Source organism: Lentinula edodes (assembly GCF_021015755.1).
Source record: "Lentinula edodes strain Le(Bin) 0899 ss11 chromosome Unknown C8R40scaffold_26, whole genome shotgun sequence".
Taxonomy (NCBI): domain Eukaryota; kingdom Fungi; phylum Basidiomycota; class Agaricomycetes; order Agaricales; family Omphalotaceae; genus Lentinula; species Lentinula edodes.
This window is the reverse complement of record NW_025764332.1, coordinates 369,621-389,069: the sequence shown is the minus strand read 5'-3', so window position 1 is coordinate 389,069 and position 19,449 is coordinate 369,621. Positions and strand designations below refer to the sequence as shown.

The 19,449-nt window shown below is 47.7% G+C and overlaps 3 protein-coding genes across 3 annotated transcripts; 2 read left to right on the top strand and 1 right to left on the bottom strand.

The window, feature by feature from the left end:
• Window positions 1–9,654: 9,654 nt before the first annotated feature.
• Window positions 9,655–11,185, top strand: C8R40DRAFT_1049956 (Alpha/Beta hydrolase protein; the record flags this gene model as incomplete). Its single annotated transcript, XM_046224598.1, has 8 exons — window positions 9,655–9,851; window positions 9,882–10,144; window positions 10,197–10,318; window positions 10,368–10,473; window positions 10,528–10,618; window positions 10,678–10,820; window positions 10,883–11,043; window positions 11,093–11,185. The coding sequence occupies 8 exons, from the start codon at window positions 9,655–9,657 to the stop codon at window positions 11,183–11,185; spliced, it is 1,176 nt and encodes a 391-aa protein (XP_046084529.1).
• A 1,092-nt stretch (window positions 11,186–12,277) lies between these two features.
• Window positions 12,278–16,192, top strand: C8R40DRAFT_1254000 (cystathionine beta-lyase). The gene is made up of 10 exons (XM_046233742.1): window positions 12,278–12,744; window positions 12,799–13,292; window positions 13,362–13,714; window positions 13,785–14,100; window positions 14,179–14,483; window positions 14,609–14,959; window positions 15,024–15,114; window positions 15,171–15,287; window positions 15,392–15,551; window positions 15,657–16,192. Exons 1-10 carry the CDS (start codon window positions 12,498–12,500, stop codon window positions 15,944–15,946), a joined length of 2,724 nt encoding a protein of 907 aa, XP_046084528.1. The 5' UTR covers window positions 12,278–12,497; the 3' UTR covers window positions 15,947–16,192.
• Window positions 16,193–16,205: 13 nt separating this feature from the next.
• C8R40DRAFT_1113574 (isoprenoid synthase domain-containing protein) lies at window positions 16,206–18,066 on the bottom strand. Its single transcript, XM_046228474.1, has 6 exons — window positions 17,381–18,066; window positions 17,221–17,327; window positions 17,106–17,169; window positions 16,760–17,048; window positions 16,457–16,701; window positions 16,206–16,397 (listed from the first exon to the last, which is right to left on the bottom strand). The coding sequence occupies exons 1-6, from the start codon at window positions 17,581–17,583 to the stop codon at window positions 16,271–16,273; spliced, it is 1,035 nt and encodes a 344-aa protein (XP_046084527.1). The 5' UTR covers window positions 17,584–18,066; the 3' UTR covers window positions 16,206–16,270.
• Window positions 18,067–19,449: the final 1,383 nt, after the last annotated feature.

Sequence of the window (19,449 nt, the reverse complement as noted above, 5' to 3'; positions counted from 1 at the left end):
GCTGCGGGTTCCCAAGAGTTGTGCCCTGCGTCGTAACCTTTCCACTTAACCAAATATTCCAACTTCTTCCATCGAACCCGGCTGTCTAAGATCTCCTCTACTTCGTATTCCGGTTCGTCTTCATCCTCTAAGTATACCGGCTCTGGTGGTGTTGGTATTTCGCCATTAATGGAGTTACCTTTCCAGGGGTATAGTTTATCAACATGGAAGACGGGATGGAGGCGATCTAGGGATAGGGGAAGGTCAAGGCGGTAGTCTAAAGGGCCAATTTTCTCCAGAATGCGATAAGGGCCAAGCTGTCGATCTCCTAACTTTTCACTGGAAAGCTGAAGGTTAATGTCCTCTGCACTGAGCCAGACTAGGTCTCCAACTTTAAATTGATGTGCTTTCCGCTTCCCGCGTTCGTATCCCTCCTTCTGTTGTTTCTTTCCTAGGTGTAAGGCAGCTCCGGCATCTTGTCGCGCTTCTCGGAGAATCCGTATACGGTCATCCACAGCTGGAATACCGCTGCGTTGGCCCACTGGGATATTGAACAGGGGGAGATAGCCGTAGATTAGCTCGAACGGGGACATGCCTAGCGCAGAATGAGTCCGTGAGTTAATCACAAACTCCGCCATGGGAAGGTGCTCTGCCCAGTCGTCTTGTCGTCGTCCTACATAGAGGCGGATGTATTTCTCTACTTCCTGATTTGCTCGTTCGGTTTGGCCATTAGACTGAGGACGGTATCCGGAGGTTAGATCTGATTTAATTCCTAGCCTAGCGAGAAGGGATCGCATGAGTTTAGCTGCAAACTGGGGTCCGCGGTCGGATTTAAAGTGAAGAGGAAGACCATGGAGACGGAAGATCTCTCGGTAGTAAATATCGGCAACGCCTTCGGCTGTGATGGAGCTGGTGCAAGGAATAGCGTGAATTTGTTTTCCATACAGGTCTGTGCAAACCAAGACAGCATCGTAGCCTTGGGAGTTAGGTAGCTGTGTTATCAGGTCAACCCCTACCTCTTCCCATAGACCGGATGGTACATCTAATGGTTGAGTTACGGCCCGTGGGTGTCGCTGGATCTTCTTACGGGCACAAACCTCGCATCCCTCAACGTATTTTTCCACAAAAGAGCGCAACGTAGGCCACCAGAAATGGGTACTGACCAAGTCGAGTGTCCCGTGTAGTCCGGGGTGTCCTGCAGTTGGATGGTCATGGCATTGACGGAGTACCTCAGTGCGTAGGTCGTCGTTTGCTGGTACGTATACTCGACCTCGGTAGTAGACCAACCCATTGTCCTCTTCCCATTCGGCTATCCCATTGGCCAAGCGCTGTAGTCCGTGCTCTTTGACTGTTTTGAGACCCTCCAATACCTGTGCTTCCCGTTCTGAGGCTTTCCGGATACGATCCTCTAAGGGGTTCTGTAGGATCGAAGCTGCAATTTTTACGAAGTGGCCAGGTTTAAGGACTGTCTGTTGTCGGTTATCATCGCTGTCCGATACATGATGAACTGCCATGCGGGAGAGAGCATCAGCTTGGGTATTTACTCTGCCAGGGCGGTGGATCATATGAAAGTCAAACCGTGACAGATAGAGGGCCCATCGGGCTTGTCGGCGGGTGAGATCTTGTGCAGTGCGCCAGAATTCGAGGTTCGAATGGTCCGTAATGATGTCGAATGGTTGAGGGAGTCCTTCTAGAAAGTTCCTCCAATCCTTCAGTGCTTCAATGATAGCAAGCATTTCTCGATCGTAGATTTCGTAGTTCCGTTCCGCTGGCTGCATGGATGCCGATCTGAAGGCTACCGGATGCCATTGGCCATCGTCTTGCTTCTGCATAAGGGCGCCTCCTGTGGCAAAGCCTGATGCGTCTACCTCGATTCGAGTAGGCCTGTCTGGTGTCCATAGAGCAAGGATCGGTGCGGAGATGAAGGCTTCTCGAAGGGTATCAAATGCTTTCTGTCGAGTGTCGGTCCAGGTAAAGCTGGTGTCTTTCTTCGTCAGGTCGTTCAGAGGTCGTGCTATTTTGGCAAAATTCCGGATAAAGCGTCGGTAGAAGTTTGCAAATCCCAAGAACCCTCGTAGTTCCCGAAGGTTAGTAGGGACTGGCCAGTCACGAACAGCCGCTACTTTTACCGGATCCATTCTCACCTCCCCTTCTGAGATGATGAGTCCGAGGTATTCAATCTGTTGTTGTTCAAATTCGCATTTTTCGGGTCGTAGGTAGAGGTCGTGCTTTTCTAACCGGGTTAATACTTCCCGTACCATTCGTCGGTGTTCCTCGAGATCGTTACTGAAGATAAGGATGTCATCTAGGTAGACTGCCACCTTGCCGGCTGCAATGAGATCAGCAAATATAGCATTCATAAGTGCTTGGAACGTGGCAGGGGAATTTGTGAGACCAAAGAACATGACCTTAGGCTCGAACAAGCCTCGGGTTGTTGCGAACGCGCCTTTCCATTCATGCCCCTTCTTAATCCGTATGTTATTGTAACCCCAGCGGACATCAAACTTCGTGAAGTATCTGGCTCCCTGAAGTCGGCTAATGATGTCAGCAACTAATGGGAGAGGGTATCGGTTCTTCACAGTGTACTCGTTCAGTTTCCGGTAGTCTTGTACGAAACGGAGTTTCCCATCCTTCTTCTTTACGAAGAAGACTGGTGATGAGATTGGTGATTTTGAGGGGACGATATAGCCTTTCCGTAGGTTTTCTTCTAGGAAACGATCCAACTCCTCCTGCTCGTTTAGGGACATGGGATAAATCTTGGTACGCATGGTTGCCGGTGCTCCAGGTACGAGATCAATCGCATGGTCCCAAGGTTGGTGGGCAGGTAATCGTTCGGAGGCGGATTCTGAGAAAACCTTCTTGAAATCATGATACTGCTCAGGGACCATTTCTTCGAAGGTTTTAACGGGTTTGTCTCGGTTGGCTTCCTCTGCTAGCTGCTGGGAGTAAGTGAATCCTGCGGCGCACCAGACTTCCTCCGTCTGTTCCTCTAGAATTCCTGCTTTTACCCATGCCCGGCGAGTTTTATGATTGGCTCGAATTCGGTGTATTGGTGGTTCTTCCACCGCTGCTGATTCACTCGGTTCAAGGGTCGCTTCTAGTGGCACCTCAATGTGGGGGTTTTCTGCGGGAGGTTCCAGTTCCGGGAGTTCGAGGATCGGGGTTTCTGTGTGAGTGGCGGCTAGATGAGAGTACAAGATCTCCTCGTCTGGGACTTCTTCTATCGTTACTCGAGGAGGCTTTACTGAAAGTCGTCCTTTTTCCCAATCAATCTCCGGATTTACCTTCCGTAGCCAGGGGAGTCCAAGGATGATGTCTTCACCTCCTAGGTTGGTGATCAGAAAGTCCATCCATCGCTCTTGATTATCCACTGTGAGTGCTAGACGTGCAAAATGGGTTATCCGTCCAGCTCGGTTAGGTGTTCCATCGATATTAAAAACGTCGATTGGTTTATGGAGGGGTGCACATCTTACATGGTTCCGGGTGACAAAGTCTTGGTTTAAAAACAGGGCGGTAGCTCCACAGTCTACCATGGCTGCAGTTGTTATACTGTGATTCCTTCCTCTTAGTCTCGCATGAATTCGGAAATGTGGGGAAGTAGAGTTTAATTCCCGGATCGACGATATTGTACATGATGGGTGCGAGTCATACGAGGAAGTAGCGAACATAACAAACTGATTACGGGGTACTCTCGGTGCAGCCGAAGCGGGTACCCTCTTTAAAAACCCTGTTGGAAGCCAGAGGACGAGGAGGACATAGCGTTAGCACGATCAAGTAATTCCCTTATTTGACCAATCTGATTGGAAAAGTCCTGGTTAGGGGGGCTCGCAGTAGCAGCTACGGGTGCAGGAGCAGATGTTGGGGTCGAGGACGCGATTTGGACGGATTCGTTTGGGAATAGGGAGAATGGCGCGGGTCCCGTAGCGGATATCTGTTGGCGTCGAGGTTGCTGGCGTCGGCCTCGGTCTCGTCCGAGTCCCATGAATTTGTCTTGGCAGACTGCTTCCAGATGTCCTCGACGTCCACAGTAGCGGCAGGTGGTTTCTCGGTGTGGGCAGTTTTGCTTGACATGACCTTGGGCACCGCAGCCGAAGCATCGTCCTCGCATGCGAGCTAGGAATGCTTCCCTGGTATTCCCATTACTGGTGTGGGTTGCATCAATGTCCATAGCGTGGGGGTCAGCAGGGGTAGTATGAGCGGTATGCGTGGGAGGGTATCCAGAGTTCCGGCCAGTCATGGTGGGATCGTGCAGGTAGACATCCACCGATATGGCCCGTTTGATTGCCTCCTTCAGAGTCGGAGCAATTCCTTGGGCAATGTTTACGGTGATGAGGTGTTGTCGGATCTCTGGGAGTAATGCAGTGAAGAAACGTTCCCGCAAGTCAATATCAGACATTTCAGTCCGATCTCCGATATCCTTGAACTTCTGAGCGAATTCCGCAACTGTCTGTCCTTTACTTTGCCTGAGATTCTTGATCTCGCTACGGGCTTCCATACCTGGGTCCATTGGTTCAAACCGTTGGCTAAATTCCTTCAGAAACGCCTCCCAATTTCCTCCGAAAGGGGGATTTTCCGCATTGAAATGTAGCAGATGGGGAGTTGCCCAATCTCCGGCACTTTCTGTGAAGAAGCCCAAGGCGGACTTGATGAGTTTTACTTGGCTTTTGGCGAGATCCGGTTGTTCTGACGCCCAATTCTGGAACTGAGCCATGAAGCGACGGGCTTCAGCGCCATCTTTACCCTTGAAAACCTCGGGTTTGTTCATGCTTGACTTAGAGGATGAGCGTTCCTCCATAGCTGTAGCAAGGTTAGCTACTTGTCTGATGAGCTGAGCCATGAGATCCTCCGCAGAGGTGTTTGGGGCAGGCGGGATAGGAGTCGACATGATGGGAGTAGGCAATCGGGGCTGGGGAATCGGCAGGAAGGTTATATTGCTCACAGTGAGTGGCTCTCGGATTGAGTTCGAAAGGGCGTTGGGGCAAGGTTGAGACTGGCAATCGCGCCAAGTATCGTCGTTGTTATGGGCGTGAGCTTGGTCTCTGGGGTCAAGTGCGTGCGGGAGTGCGGAGCAGTCTATACTGGCAACAGGTGTTTCAGAGTCGGGCGGAACTGGGGAAGACGTGGTGTCTATAGACCCTGCAAGGACAACCTTATCGGTAGGCTGTCAGTGCAGTAATGGATCTTGACCTAATGTCACGAAGCGGCAGAGGCGGAGTGACTAACGGAGCGGAAAAGCGGAGCGACTAAGCAGAACGGCGAGGCGGAGCAACTGGACAAGGCAACAAGGCGGAGCGACTAAGCAGAACGGCGGCAGGCTGGTCCCAGATAATGACAGAGATATATTGAGTATCGTAGTCATAGGTAATAATAAGTAAGCACATACCTGGTCCCAGATAATGACAGAGAGGTCAAGATAAGGGACCAGGCTGTGGAGGGTTGGCTATATATACATAATCCGGTCTGCGAGAAACAACGATGTAATACTGTACAGTTTAGGAACAAGGAAGGTGGCGGAAGCCAGTAGAAGGAAAAGATGAGTCAGGTGGATCAGTAATCGATGGATCAGTAATCGATGGGGGTTTGACAGTGATGGGATGATGTATCGTACAAGTAAAGGCGTCGAGACGGTGAGAAAAGGAAAATGATAGGGGCTGCGTACTTTATGACAGTTCCGCGCATAGATCACTTGCGTGTCTTTGGCTGTGGCGCGTACGTCTTTCTTCATGAAGAAGTACGGGTAAACAAACAATCGCCCAGGTCAGAACTAATGACATATCTCGGAGTTTCAGATGGTGGACACGGAAATATCTACATGCGGTCGAACAATGCAATGTTCACTGCTACGCAGTGTTTGACGAGAAATTATTTCCTCGTTGTAAATCCTCAGAGCGTCATCGCTCTACGCGACTACCAGATCGCAACCTAGATCCTAAAGATCCTATTCCTCCACCTGGTGATGATGATGTTCCCATCTTTCATCAACCTACTACTCCCCAAAGGAGACAGGATCCGGAGCAAGACGTTGCACCGCCTGTGCCAGCTGAACAGCCAGCACGAGATCCTAGTCTGCCGCCACAACCCCGGAATGAACAACCTCCTGCTGAAGAACAGTTGAGACGTTCAGGTCGTGCGCGGAGACCACCTACTCGTCTTACTGGTGATCCTAGAAGCAGCACTAAGCTTCCTACGGAACAACAGGTAGAGAGACCAAAGAGGGATATTCAGAGACGCGCAAAAGCTCCACAGCCAGGTAGCTCCTCGGCTGAGCAAGAACGCCCTGAGCCAGAACAGGTTCCCGGACCTAGTACTGAGCATCCTACTCCTGAAAATGGAGAACAACCCTCTGTCACTCCCGGTGACGAAGCTAATACCCTGATCAGACTATGTCAGGAAGGGGGAGCTGAATTAATATATTTTCTCATGGCTAAGGCCGTTCCCTTTGAGGGGGAGCTGAAAAGCTCTGAGAATGTCCGTGAATGGACTTACAAGGACATTACTCGCCTACCTAAGGCTGAGTGTGAGGAATGGCTTAAGGCCTGCCAAGAAGAGCTTGAAGCGCTCAAACGGCATGGTACTTTTGAACTCATGGATCGTCCAGCAGACCGAAAGGTCATTAAGAACCGCTGGGTCTTCGACATCAAATCTGATGGTCGTAAGAAGGCACGCCTTGTTGTCAAAGGGTTCTCACAAATTGAAGGTCTTGATTATGACCAAGTCTTCTCTCCTGTAGTACAGTTTGAGACTGTTAGACTGTTGCTCGCCTTGACTGCGCTGAACAACTGGTATCTCACTGGACTCGATGTTCGAAATGCCTATCTATATGGCGTCTTACATGAGACTATCTACATGGAACAGCCTGAAGGTTTTCGAATCAAAGCCAAAGAGGATAAAGTCCTCTTACTGCGCAAAGCTCTGTATGGACTGAAACAAGCAGGTCTTGTCTGGTGGCGAACACTGGACTCATACATGAAAACACTCGGCTTCAAACGCCTGAGCTCTGATGCAGGTATTTTTATCCGACGAGGAAAAGATGGCTCTCTAGTCATCGCCATCATCTACGTTGATGACGCACTCTTCGCTGGACCTGACAAGAAACTCGTAGATTCCCTTAAAGGGAAATTCATGTCACACTGGGAATGCAGAGATCTTGGTGAAGCCAAAGAATTCCTTCGCATGCGGATTAATCGTCATGGCAAAAAGATCTATATTGATCAATGCGCCTACCTTGACAAAGTCCTTAAGCGTTGCAGTATGGAAAATGCTAAAATGGCTGATACACCACTTCCTGCAGGGTTCCAACCTGAACCCACCATAGGCCAATCGAATTCTGCTCTTCGTAGCAAGTTTCAAATGGTTATTGGTTCCCTTCTCTACCTTATGTTGGGTACACGTCCCGACATCTCCTTTGCTGTTACCAAGCTTGCACAACATGCAGCTAACCCATCTCAAGAGCACCTTAACAAGGCACTCTATATTTGCCGCTACCTCCTAGGTACTAGATCATATGCACTTTGCTATGATGGTGAATCGGGTATCGGTCTCAGCGCTTGGACTGATTCGGATTGGGCTTCCGATCCCTATACACGCCGGTCACAGACTGGATTTTTCATGAAGCTTGCCAATGGCATCTTCTCTTGGACCAGCCTGTCACGAAGCGGCAGAGGCGGAGTGACTAGCGGAGCAGGAAGCGGGGTGACTAAGCCAGGCAGTGAGGCGGAGTGACTAAGCGGAGCGGAGGCGGAGCGACTAAGCGGAGCGGAGGCGGAGCGACTAAGCGGAGCGGAGGCGGAGCGACTAAGCGGAGCGGAGGCGGAGCGACTAAGCGGAGCGGAGGCGGAGCGACTAAGCGGAGCGGAGGCGGAGCGACTAAGCGGAGCGGAGGCGAACTGGTCCCAGATAATGACAGAGATATATTGAGTATCGTAGTCATAGGTAATAATAAGTAAGCACATACCTGGTCCCAGATAATGACAGAGAGGTCAAGATAAGGGACCAGGCTGTGGAGGGTTGGCTATATATACATAATCTAGTCTGCGAGAAACAACGATGTAATACTGTACAGTTCAGGGGCAAGGAAGGAGGCGGAAGCCGATAGAAAGAGAAGGTGGGTCAGGTGGATCAGTAATAGATAGATCAGTAATCGATGGAGATTGACAGCAATGGGATGATGTATTGTACAAGTAAAGGCGTCGAGACGGTGAGAAAGGGAAAATGATAGGGGCTGCGTACTTTATGACACAGCCATGCGCAGAAGACAATTGCTCACTCGTCTACAGAGGCTGAGTATATGGCATTGTCTGATTGCAGCCGTCAAGTGGTTTGGATCCATAATCTACTTGAAGAACTAGGCTATAAGCTTGACGCTATTCCTATTGCTGGAGACAATCAAGGATCCATTTTCATGGCATCAAATCCTGTCACTAGCAAGCACTCGAAACACATTGACATCCGGTATCATTATATCCGTGAAGTTGTCGAATGTGGCCTTGTGCAAGTATTCTTCGTAGATGGCAGTAACAACCCTGCAGATCTTTTCACAAAGAATCTTGGGCGTATCAAATTTGAGCTATTCCGCTCAATGCTTGGACTTGAGTTCTACTCGTCCACCAATCCTTAGGCTGTCTGCCCTGCCTGACGCCTACCGCTATTGCTTTGAGCAAAGTACTTTACTGTGCTGCTCAGCAAGGGGGTGTGTTGAACGCGGCTATGCTGTTCACATGCCACTATTATGATCATGTGTTATAATATGTCATATGTAGTCATATCTAGTTATTTACTATATGCGGATTCCTCAGTACTTCCTTATGTAATACTGTCATACAGTTATGTATATAAACAGGCCATATCCTGTACTGGAATTGAGCTTGCTTCTCTCTTACTTTTATTGCCTCACTGAGACACTAAGCTCTACTACCAGGTATGGTACTGGAGAGTGGTCCCACTACGCACTCCTTGCCTGCTCAACATTGTTGAGATGAGAAACAGAAGTAGAGAGATTGAGATAAAGAAACAGAGAGTAAAGAGAAAATCTATATAGTTAGCAGGTACAAAGGGACAGGGACTGGACCTATGCAAAAGGGTGTGTGTTCAAAATATACCAAGCTGGGGCTTGGGACGCTATGGGACTGCTTAAATAGGTACAGGGAAGTTAACAACAGAACAGTGCATAAACTGGGCAATCAAGATTGGTTACTAATGGGGATAGGGTGTTGTAATAGCTGGGGAGGTCCCTAGTCTGGTGGTGATGCCATGTTCCTGGGAATGGGTGTTGCTGTGAGTATTGGAGAATCAAGATATGGAGATAGGTAAGGGAGGTTGGGGGAGGTAACTGAGGAGCTTGGGGAAGGTGGGGAGTGGGTCAAGGCATGACAAAGCTCCTCACTGATGGATTGGCAACAAATCATCAAATTTGAAAAATCAACTGTACCCTTCTTGAGTGTGTTACAGCATGAGTCAGTCAGTACCATGTACTACAGCTAAAAATCCCTGCATGTATACGTCTTTCATTTCATATATTTTGCCCACTTGTGTGGGGCTAAAGCTCAGCCAAACCTCCTCGCGATTATTATTACTTCAAATTCTCATTTCATTCTGTCGAATTATGTAGCCGCCTGGCTTATCGGGCAAATTGAAATTCGCACCAGCGCTAGAATAAATTCAACTTCTTTTGTTGCCATGTCTGATCTATATCGATCTACTCTCAGTGCTCGTCTTGCTAAATTGCCAGCAGACATACCTTCCAACATCGACATAGAAGATGAAGACGAAGAAGTTGGAGATTTACTCGGCTCTCTGCCAGGCAGTGGCCTCGGTCCTCCTGCAATGCAAGTCTACGATATACAGCCCTGGAAATTTCTCTTATATCTCCGACTGTAAAGGCCTTCAATGTCGCATAGAACGAGGAAAGCGAAGAAAGAGCCAAACCCTGCTTTTGCGCCGATTTCAGCCAAGAGCTTTTTCGTTCAAGCTTTCCAGGTAGCGTTGCCGAATAGGAATCTTGATTGTAGGGTGTATTATACACCTCCGAAGTTTGCCAATGGGACAGTCATGGTGTGTCAACATGGAGCGGGCTATTCAGGCTTGTCTTTTGCGTGTATGGCTAAGGAGATCACGGACCTGTCTGGAGGAGAATGTGGAGTGTTGGCTATAGATGCCCGTCGACATGGTAAACTCCTTTGATCACTTCTTGGGACGGGATTCTTATCTTTGTCTTGAAGGGAAAACGATGTCCACTTCGGACCAGCCAGATGAAGATCTTTCTATCAGCGTATTGGTTGATGACTTTGTTGGGGTGGTCCAGACGATTTATCCAGATGCTCAAGCATCACCGAATCTTATTGTGTGTTACAACCTCATTTGTCTATAAATTCCTGCTAATCGATATCCAGCTCATTGGCCATAGTATGGGTGGATCAATCGTCACTCGAGCCTGTACCATATTACTCGATAGAAAGTACACGATCGGTGGCGTAGCTGTATTAGACGTCGTTGAAGGTAAGCTCGGCAAATCCTTGCCTTGAGCATGCTGAATCCTGATTGTGTACATAGGCTCTGCGATTGAAGCTCTTCCTCATATGAATAGTCTTTTGAATGCACGACCAGACGGATTTGACAGCGTAGAGGAAGCGGTGGAATGGCAGTGAGTTCCTCGCTGAATTCCATGACCCGTGTACTATGTGTCAATCACTCGATGTCTAGCCTAAATACGAAAGCCATACGAAACCCAACGTCTGCCAGAATCTCTATTCCAGCAGTCATTTCGCCCTCCGAAAGTTCTTCTCCGATTGTCCCCCCTTTCATCTGGCGCACGCCTTTGCGCTCAACGGCTCCTTACTGGCAAAGTAAGTGCGATCCTCCTCAGTCAGATCGTCAGATGAAAATTCTACAATAAATCACCCCACAGGTTGGTTTGTTGGCCTGTCTCACACATTCCTTAACGTCCGCACTGCGAGGCTCCTCGTTCTCGCTGGTACAGACCGGCTCGATAAAGAGTTAATGATTGGACAAATGCAAGGCAAATTTCAGATGATCGTCGTGCCGGGCACTGGGCATATGTTGCACGAAGTGTGTTTCTTTTCCTTACTTTCCCAGTTTCGCGCTGAAGCTCTCTCAGGACGACCCCACCCGACTAGCAGAGATCATGGTGGATTTCTGGAGAAGGAATGAACGTTTGGTGATTGGGATCAAGAAAGTCGGAGAGGCTTAATTCTTTGTTCGATCATATTTGCTCTCTATCTACAGAACATAAACATATGTTACAATTAGGAAGTTCATGAAAGTACCGCCTCTGGCAAAATGATTAAGGAGCACCCCGTTTTCCGAACTCGAAACACTCTACCAGACTCCGACGGGTCCCCAAGTACTTATGTGGGTGGATACAGTGACGCTAGACATTCAGGTCCTATCTCATTCAATGTTCAACGTAGGCTGGGCACACAAATTCATGCTGCGGGAGGCTGGAGGTTAGTATAATGAAGGCAATATCATAATTTGCGGTTACCTACCAGGCTGTACCTGGAATACTTCATTTGCGGGTAAGGGGTAACGCCTGGTAACTCTGTATTGTGCGACCTGATTCTATGACCTGGAATGTATAGGATAGACTGCAGTAGCCAAGCAGTAGTGCAGGGATACTGTCCGACAAACTTTGAGGAGGTGTTATTCGGATATCCCGTCGGAATGTGTATATAGGGAACCGGGTGTCGGGATTCTGCTGTCGGGATTTCGTTGTTTCATCTCTATAAAGAGATGCAACTCCAACCAGGATGTTAAAGATGTTAGTGATAGATGGTGAGCTCGGATGAATTGGAGATCACTAGATATTCGACATCGCCTGGACAACGCATCGGCATTACACGAAACTTGACGAAAGGCCTTGTCCGGTACGTATATTCGCGGTATGACATGTGCGTCCTTGTACGGCCTCGTTCTACGGTCTCCAGAGGTCTCCTCGGTACTACTGCCCAGTATTGCCGTTCGAAGTGCCTTACTGAAGAGAAGCTGGTTTTAACTTGGTCAATTTGTGCATCGATACAGCTCGATCCAGTCTAGTAGGACACAGACTCTGGTGCATAATCGAAAAGTAATATGAGCTCAAGCCTCAAGCTCAGCAGTATCGTTTTTTCAGAAACCCAGCTGTACGATGATGTCTTTTTTAGAAACTAGATCTATCCTACCTATTATCTAGATCTTGCTACCAGAATTTCCGGTGTTTTGAGAACAGAGTGGGGGATGGCAAATGCGCGTTGGCTACATATATATTCCACGATGCATTGCCATTTGTGACTTTGCAATTGAACTTCGAATAGGCTAGCCCATCGTTTCTGTTGGTCATTGGGCGCGCAAGCACGCCATTTATACAATCATGTCATGACTCTTACCACGAAATTTTTCTCCGTGCTAATACTCAGTACATAACCTCTTGTTTTATACTCTATTCTTCTTTTGCTCTCCTTTGCTTTCCTTCTATCACTGCTAGGACGCTCTCAGTGCGAATACTGACCCAATAACAAGTCAAAATGAGCCCCACAATCGATACGAAAACCCCCGCTGTCCACCATGATCTACCAACCCCAGATCCTGAGTCACCTACAAGAACCCGTCAGCCATACAAGTTGTCGACGTTGTGTGTTGCGGTTGAAAATCCGTCGATGAAGGACCAGTATGGAAGTAGCTCTGTGCCAATCTACCAGAGTGCGACATTCAAAGGCGTTGGGAACGAATACGATTATTCCAGAAGTGGTAATCCAACACGAAGTCATCTAGGTCAGTATTCTTATTTTCTCATTTTTCTTTAATAATGAAATTTCTATTCAATAGAACATCATATCGCAAAGATATCATCTGCAGCACGCGCGTTCGCTGTTTCTTCGGGAATGGCTGCCCTAGATGTCATCTTGCGCTTGCTCAGGCCCGGAGACGAGATCATCGCTGGTGACGATTTGTACGGTGGAACCAACAGGCTACTTACCTTTATCCGTACCCATGTCGGTGTCACCGTCCATCACGTAGACACCACAGACCCCAACGCCGTCATTCCTTTCATCCACCCGACTAAGACCGCCATGGTCCTCCTAGAGTCTCCTACGAATCCTTTGCTCAAGATCGCTGATTTGGCGCTTATCAGTAAAGAAGTCAAGGAACGTGCGCCGAATGCTATCGTCGTCGTTGACAACACGATGATGAGTCCGTATCTACAAAGGCCTTTAGAGCATGGGGCAGATATTGTTTATGATAGTGCTACGAAGTATCTGAGTGGACATCATGACTTGATGGCCGGTATGATTACCTGTAACAGAGATGACCTCGCCAAGGTGCTGTTTTAAAGTTCTTCATGCTTTTTGATATCTTCTCTTACGTCGACTGTTTTTCCCTTCTTTTAGCAAATAGCTTTTACCATAAACAGTGTTGGCAACGCCCTAACTCCAATTGACTGTTTCCTTCTCCTCCGAGGGGTAAAAACGATGGCTGTGCGTATGGATCGCCAACAGGCGACTTCTCAGCTCGTCGCTACCTATCTGCATTCACTCGGATTCAAAGTTCATTACCCTGGCCTCCCTGACCACCCTGGCCGGGAAATTCACCAACGTATCTCGGATGGTAATGGAGCCGTTCTGAGTTTTGAGACAGGCGACAAAGAGCTCAGTGAGAAAATTGTTGGAAGTACTAGACTCTGGGGAATCAGCGTAAGCTTTGGTTGCGTGAATAGCTTGATCAGTATGCCCTGTGTCATGTCGTACGTGTTTTTCTCTACTACTAAGTACACCGGATTTCTAAATACACTGGATGCGGGTTTTTCCCTTTAGACACGCTTCAATTGATCCAGCGATACGCGCTGCCCGTGGTCTACCTGAGGACCTTATTCGTTTGTGTGTCGGCATAGAAGATTCTTCAGACCTTCTAGACGACCTTGAACACGCCCTCGTAGATGCCGGAGATATCGCGCTTAGTGCTCAACAAAATAAATATGTCCGCGTCCCACCTGGTCATGTTGCCTTAAACAAGGCCGTGGAACAACTTGCCATCGGAAGCAGTAACAGCAGGGGAGTAGAACATGAGTGGTTCGTTAGTGCTCCTGGAAAGGTTATTTTATTCGGTGAACATGCCGTTGTTCATGGTGTGGTAAGTAACACAATTCTGTTTTCAGTCTTATTTTTTCTCCGCGCTCTTTTTGCGTTTTCTGACTCTTTTCCTTTTCAGACTGCGATCGCAGCCTCCGTAGACCTTCGGTGCTATGGCCTGACCACACCGCGAAACGACGGCAAGTTGTCTGCTCATTTCAATGATATCAACGATTTCCAAGCTGAGTGGGATATTGAATCGTTACCGTGGGGCGCATCAGCGCCACTCGGCCACCATGAAAGACACCCAGAAGACCTGGATCAGCAGTTGATTGAAGCCATTCATGCAGGCCCATTGAGAGAACTTGGTCCAGATAAAGATCAAGCACGCAACGCTGCACTAGCCTTCCTTTACATGTACATAAAACTAACGAACGCTGAGAGGTATGTAGTGTATCTTTAAAAGCACTTCCCTACCCTTATATCTTGCCTCGAATTTCTCCTTTCAACTTTCTGCTACTGATGGCTGACTACCTGATCTTCCTTTCTCTTTTCTTCGCTTCTATCAGACCCTCGGTGCATTTCGATGTACGTGCAACTCTGCCTGTTGGTGCAGGCCTCGGATCTTCAGCATCCTTTTCTACCTGCGCAGCTACCGCGCTCCTCCTGCTCTCTCACCGCGTCACTCTTCCCTCGATCCCTCCCCCCATCTCCGCGGAACATTTGCACCTCTCGCATCATGGCCGACACGCCCTTGAAAAACACAATGCTGAGGAGGCGAACCGTTGGGCGTTTATCGCAGAGAAGATCCTGCATGGAAACCCGAGTGGAGTGGATAATAGTGTTGCGGTGTTTGGTGGTGCGCTGACGTATAACAGACCTGGATTTGGAAAGCCAAGTGGAATGGAGAGTATTCAAGGGTCAGTTTGGTAGAATTGCCGGTTGTTAAAGAAATATCTGGCTAATCTTCATGATAATTTGTAGATTTGGCTCTCTCCGCTTCCTTCTGACTAATTCCAAGGTCCCTCGAGACACAAAGAAACTTGTTGCAGGAGTGGGTTTGATGAAACAGGAGGTATATCTTCTCGTCTTCATCGAGCAAAGGCATAATCCTTAATCACATCCGACCAGCAACCTGAAGTCGTTGGTTCCATCCTCGACTCTATCGAAAACATTAGTGCTCAGGCCAAGCGGTCGTTGGCTGATTCAACCGAGTTCGGACGCGAGAACTTACTTCGGGATTTATCGGTAAGTTGGGCATACCCATTTTACTCATCATATCATTTCTCATGATTTCGGTGTTCAAACTCTCTTCCAATCTTCCTTCCCTGCTTCCCTACCACCGCTCTTAGGTTATGATTAGTGAAAACCATAAACATCTTGTTTCCCTCGGCGTTTCTCATCCCTCGTTGGAGATCATTAGAGAGAAGACTGCAGCTCCTCCGTATAATCTAAGCACGAAACTCACCGGTGCTGGCGGTGGTGGGTGTGCCGTGACCTTAATTCCTGACGGTAAGCATCTCCCCTGTCCTTGTTACTCCCCGGGTGTTTCTTATCTTCCGTTGTCTTGCTCGAGTCAAGTGACCGTATAACTGATGCTCTGCTTTAATCATCTAGATTTCAGTGATACGTCCATGAAAGATCTGCTCTCTGAACTCACCGAATGTGGCTTCGATCCTTACTTAACATCAGTGGGGGGAAGTGGGCTGGGCATCCTGTCGCCTTATCCAGAGCATAGAAATACAAGTGCGAAGGATATCCATCCAGGACAAGTGACACCGCCTGAAACACCAGACGAGCCGAATACTTCAGATCCAAGAGACTCAATCAAGGCATCCTTCGAGACTAAATCATTGTTGGAGCTCACTGGATGGGCTCAAAATTTGGGCAAATGGCTATATGTTTAGTATGATGCATTTGTAGTTCCCGTGTAATTTGAACTTTTTTGTTTTTGAGATCTGCCGCCTTATATGGTTTAGGATAACCTTCATCCTCGGAGCGACGCTTTGACCAAGAGTTAAGAAGGTTGATTATTCTCAGCGTTCTACACAATGGCTACGTGATTCCTAAAACAAGTGTTCATTAGGATATTATTGTATTTGGTTGGTCAATTACAAGTAGTAGTGGAATACAAAGTACTAGGAAGACAATGGACAGAATAATACAAGCCACGTCAAATTTTGAGTATCTGCTCGCTCGTTAAGAAGACTCATTTGTAATTCCAAACTATATTATTCGCTTTCAGAACCAGAGTCACTTATCAGTTCTTCCGGAGACTGAGGGCTGAGATAGACAATTCCAGTCTCTTTGACTTCCAAAAATCGAGCTCCAAAGTACCGTTGCGTTTCGAAACTCCAGCTGTGAGGATATAATCAGATGGGTGATGACAGTCTCTTGATAGAACAAATATCACTCACTCGAGATTGCCTCGTACCCAGTGAGCTGTTGCATCCATATAGCGTGCAACGCCGGCATCAACCTCAGGGCCCCACGATGGTATACGCTTTCGAGCATCCAGATAACGATCCATGAGCACCTTGAAGTACAATCCGATATAGTCAGAAGCTGCTTGCAGTTCGATATTTCTGTCTTTCATTAGTACTGTTACAATGTTGTTGCCGCTTAGGCCTTTTCTTTGCTCCATGTCGTATGAGTACACATCCTAAATCCAAACGGATAACGTTAGCATAGATGATTGTACTCGAAAATAAGCTCCTTACATTTGCCCAGCAAACCATGTCGGCGGCAGCCCAGTATGCTTCCATGAAAGTGGGATCGTCAAAAACTTTTTGTGGTAGATCGAGGCCGAGGACATATTCGAAAAGCCCAAAGCATAGTCGAATGGCACTGTTTTCTCGACGCAGGTCGATAAATGATGTAAGGTCGAGGACCTCCCCTTGTTCACGGAGCTCAGCTTCTCTTGAGACGCATTCTATATAGTCGTCGCAGTGTTTTAAAAATCTTCTCGCTGTATCAGGACCAGCTAAACTCATGTATCGTTTTCTGAAACTGAAAAAGGTCACATTTGAACTGTATTCCATGCACATAACGAGGGTCAACACATACTCTTTGGTGATTTTGCATAATGTCGATCCGTCGTCAAAATCTGGGTCTTGCATTGTATTCAGATCTAGTTGAGCTGTCAGTTAGGCTGAAATTAACAGAAGCAAGCTATGCGTACAGATCTGTCCGGTGGCGCGAGCATCTTTGCCATTCTGGTCGTCACTAACTTCATCAACAACGAAGAGCAGGTTGACAAAATCGCAGCAAGTTCTAAATTGTTCATACCTGAAGTGATAATTGAAGTTGGTAAGATAGAACTCATCAAAATATTATCTTACCCAGCATAAGGGTATGTATGCGCCACTAGTAATTCGTTGCAACCTTGCATGAAGAACGCTTTTTTTCGGTCGGTGAAGACATTATAACTGTTGATCCAATCAGCGGACTCTGCCCCGGCCTCCTTGTAATGCGGGTTTGTATCTCCCTCCAGAGGGCAGACGACAAATAGGTCGGGAAGAGTAAAATGTTGAGGCTGGTTCATGGAAAGTAGAGGGCGTAATCCGATAATATTTTGACTCTACTAACATACCTTTTATATGGTCAGTCAGGGTCTCGTCGGGTCGGGATAGTATCCTGTGAGAAAGTTCGCCCCCAGCCACGCAACGCTGCAAGTCCTCAGAGGGTAGCTCAAAGATCTGTAGATTTCGATGTTACATGTAGATTAGGAAGGGAAGGTCTTGCAGCGTGGCTTCATTTCCGGGTTTGTCTAATTTGATGTGGATGCACTTATCCGAAAGCACCAACGTAGAAGCTTGAGCTACTAAGTACATCAAAGTACATTTGCCCTGAGTAGAGGCCGCCGTCCTTGAGAGGTTGATCATATTCCGATTTTTCGTGACTATCTGGACGGATCTCCCGGTTTTCGAAATTGCGCATAGAATCGTCAAAGAAGGATGAGTTCCATTATATATTGCTACAGTCGACTCTCTCTTAACCCATATCCCTCCGTGGAGGTCCAGACCTATGGGTTATGGGGGAGTATGGGTTTATGGGGTGGTCACACCAAGTGACATGCGTGACGATTTGCCTAATCTAGAGCTGTAACACCCCATACATGGGTTATCATGGGTTATGTTAGCTCAAAATTAGTGTAAATCGACCATTTTATTGGTTTTGTATTGATTTTGTGCCAATTGTCTACTTACTGATCCCATTTTGGGAGTATCAAATGCGATGATAGCAATCAAGGTATGGGTTATGGGTAAAAATATAGCGGAGAATACCCCCAAAAAGGTATGGATTATGGGGTATGGGAGAGTTATGGGTTATGCATGGCATTTCTCTGCAAACGAGGTCGGTAACCCAGAAAATGTATGGAGTATAAGGGAGTATGGGTTTATAGGGGTATGGGTTAAGAGGGAGTCGACTGTACATCTAAGGAAGGAAAAATCTCCCATCTACACGTACCTCTACGTACCTACTGTCATATTGCCTCAAGTCCGATTTGAACCAGGTTCACGACTGTTCAATTAAAACACGCATGCGTTCCAACCGCGTTTCCATCACATTCGTAGCAAAACGGATGCGACAAACGAAGTATCTCAACTCTCAAGAAAATAACATCCGACCCATGCCATACCGACGCGGACCGTGTTTTCGACCGTTCACAAAATAATCTAGACCGTTCTAAGCCGTTTTACAAGACAAAGAGTGCTTAGATTGACGAGGCCACGCCGCGGTACTGGGAGTCGTTAACTTAAGCTTAGTTCATGGGTGGGTCAGCGAGGAGACGCCGTTTAAGGAGAGGAACTCGCTTACTTACATATTATAGCACAACCTCTAAAAACATAGCAAGTTGAGTAAGTATGAATTGAAGTCCTTGCAGATTGAATTCACATCTTACACGTTGCCGGACCAGAGGATGAAACTGCATAAGCAGGTCGTTATTTGGGCCTTGGCTGGGTGCAAGACAAAGCGGAGATGCCGGTTGGCAAAAAGGAGATGAGCCCAGGATGAGCCGCAACGGTCAACGGTCAACCTCACGACTTCCAGGGTCAACGAACGTATTTTCTTAGATTTTCTTGCTATCGCAACGTGCTTGACAGAATCCGGCATGGCATTCATTTTTTGAGTAGGAGTCCGAATGACGTGTCAGGAAAACACGTTGAGGTAAGGCCAAACAATCCGCGCCGATGGACAAGCCGCGGAACCGTAGGTCAAGTTCGTGGAAAAGAGCTGCGGGCATGTACCATTAGGTGCCATTTCCGTTGTAATCGATGTATTGAGATAAAGACTGACTAGCATCTGCCATCTGCCTTATCACTAAAAGATTGGACCCACATTCTATCCAACAACATGCGCCAAAAACAGGAACGAGTGTTGAAGGGTCGGTGGAATCCGAATGGTA

Bases quoted from the DNA above. Each gene is read 5' to 3' on its own strand.
- C8R40DRAFT_1254000 (XM_046233742.1), top strand. From the start codon at position 12,498: ATGAGCCCCACAATCGATACGAAAACCCCCGCTGTCCACCATGATCTA. The intron at 14,484-14,608 runs GTATGTAGTGTA...CGCTTCTATCAG, and splicing joins AAACTAACGAACGCTGAGAG to ACCCTCGGTGCATTTCGATG. The intron at 15,288-15,391 runs GTAAGTTGGGCA...CACCGCTCTTAG, and splicing joins ACTTACTTCGGGATTTATCG to GTTATGATTAGTGAAAACCA.
- C8R40DRAFT_1113574 (XM_046228474.1), bottom strand. From the start codon at position 17,583: ATGAACCAGCCTCAACATTTTACTCTTCCCGACCTATTTGTCGTCTGC. The intron at 17,170-17,220 runs GTACGCATAGCT...CAGCTCAACTAG, and splicing joins TCGCGCCACCGGACAGATCT to ATCTGAATACAATGCAAGAC. The intron at 16,398-16,456 runs GTGAGTGATATT...ATATCCTCACAG, and splicing joins TGGGTACGAGGCAATCTCGA to CTGGAGTTTCGAAACGCAAC.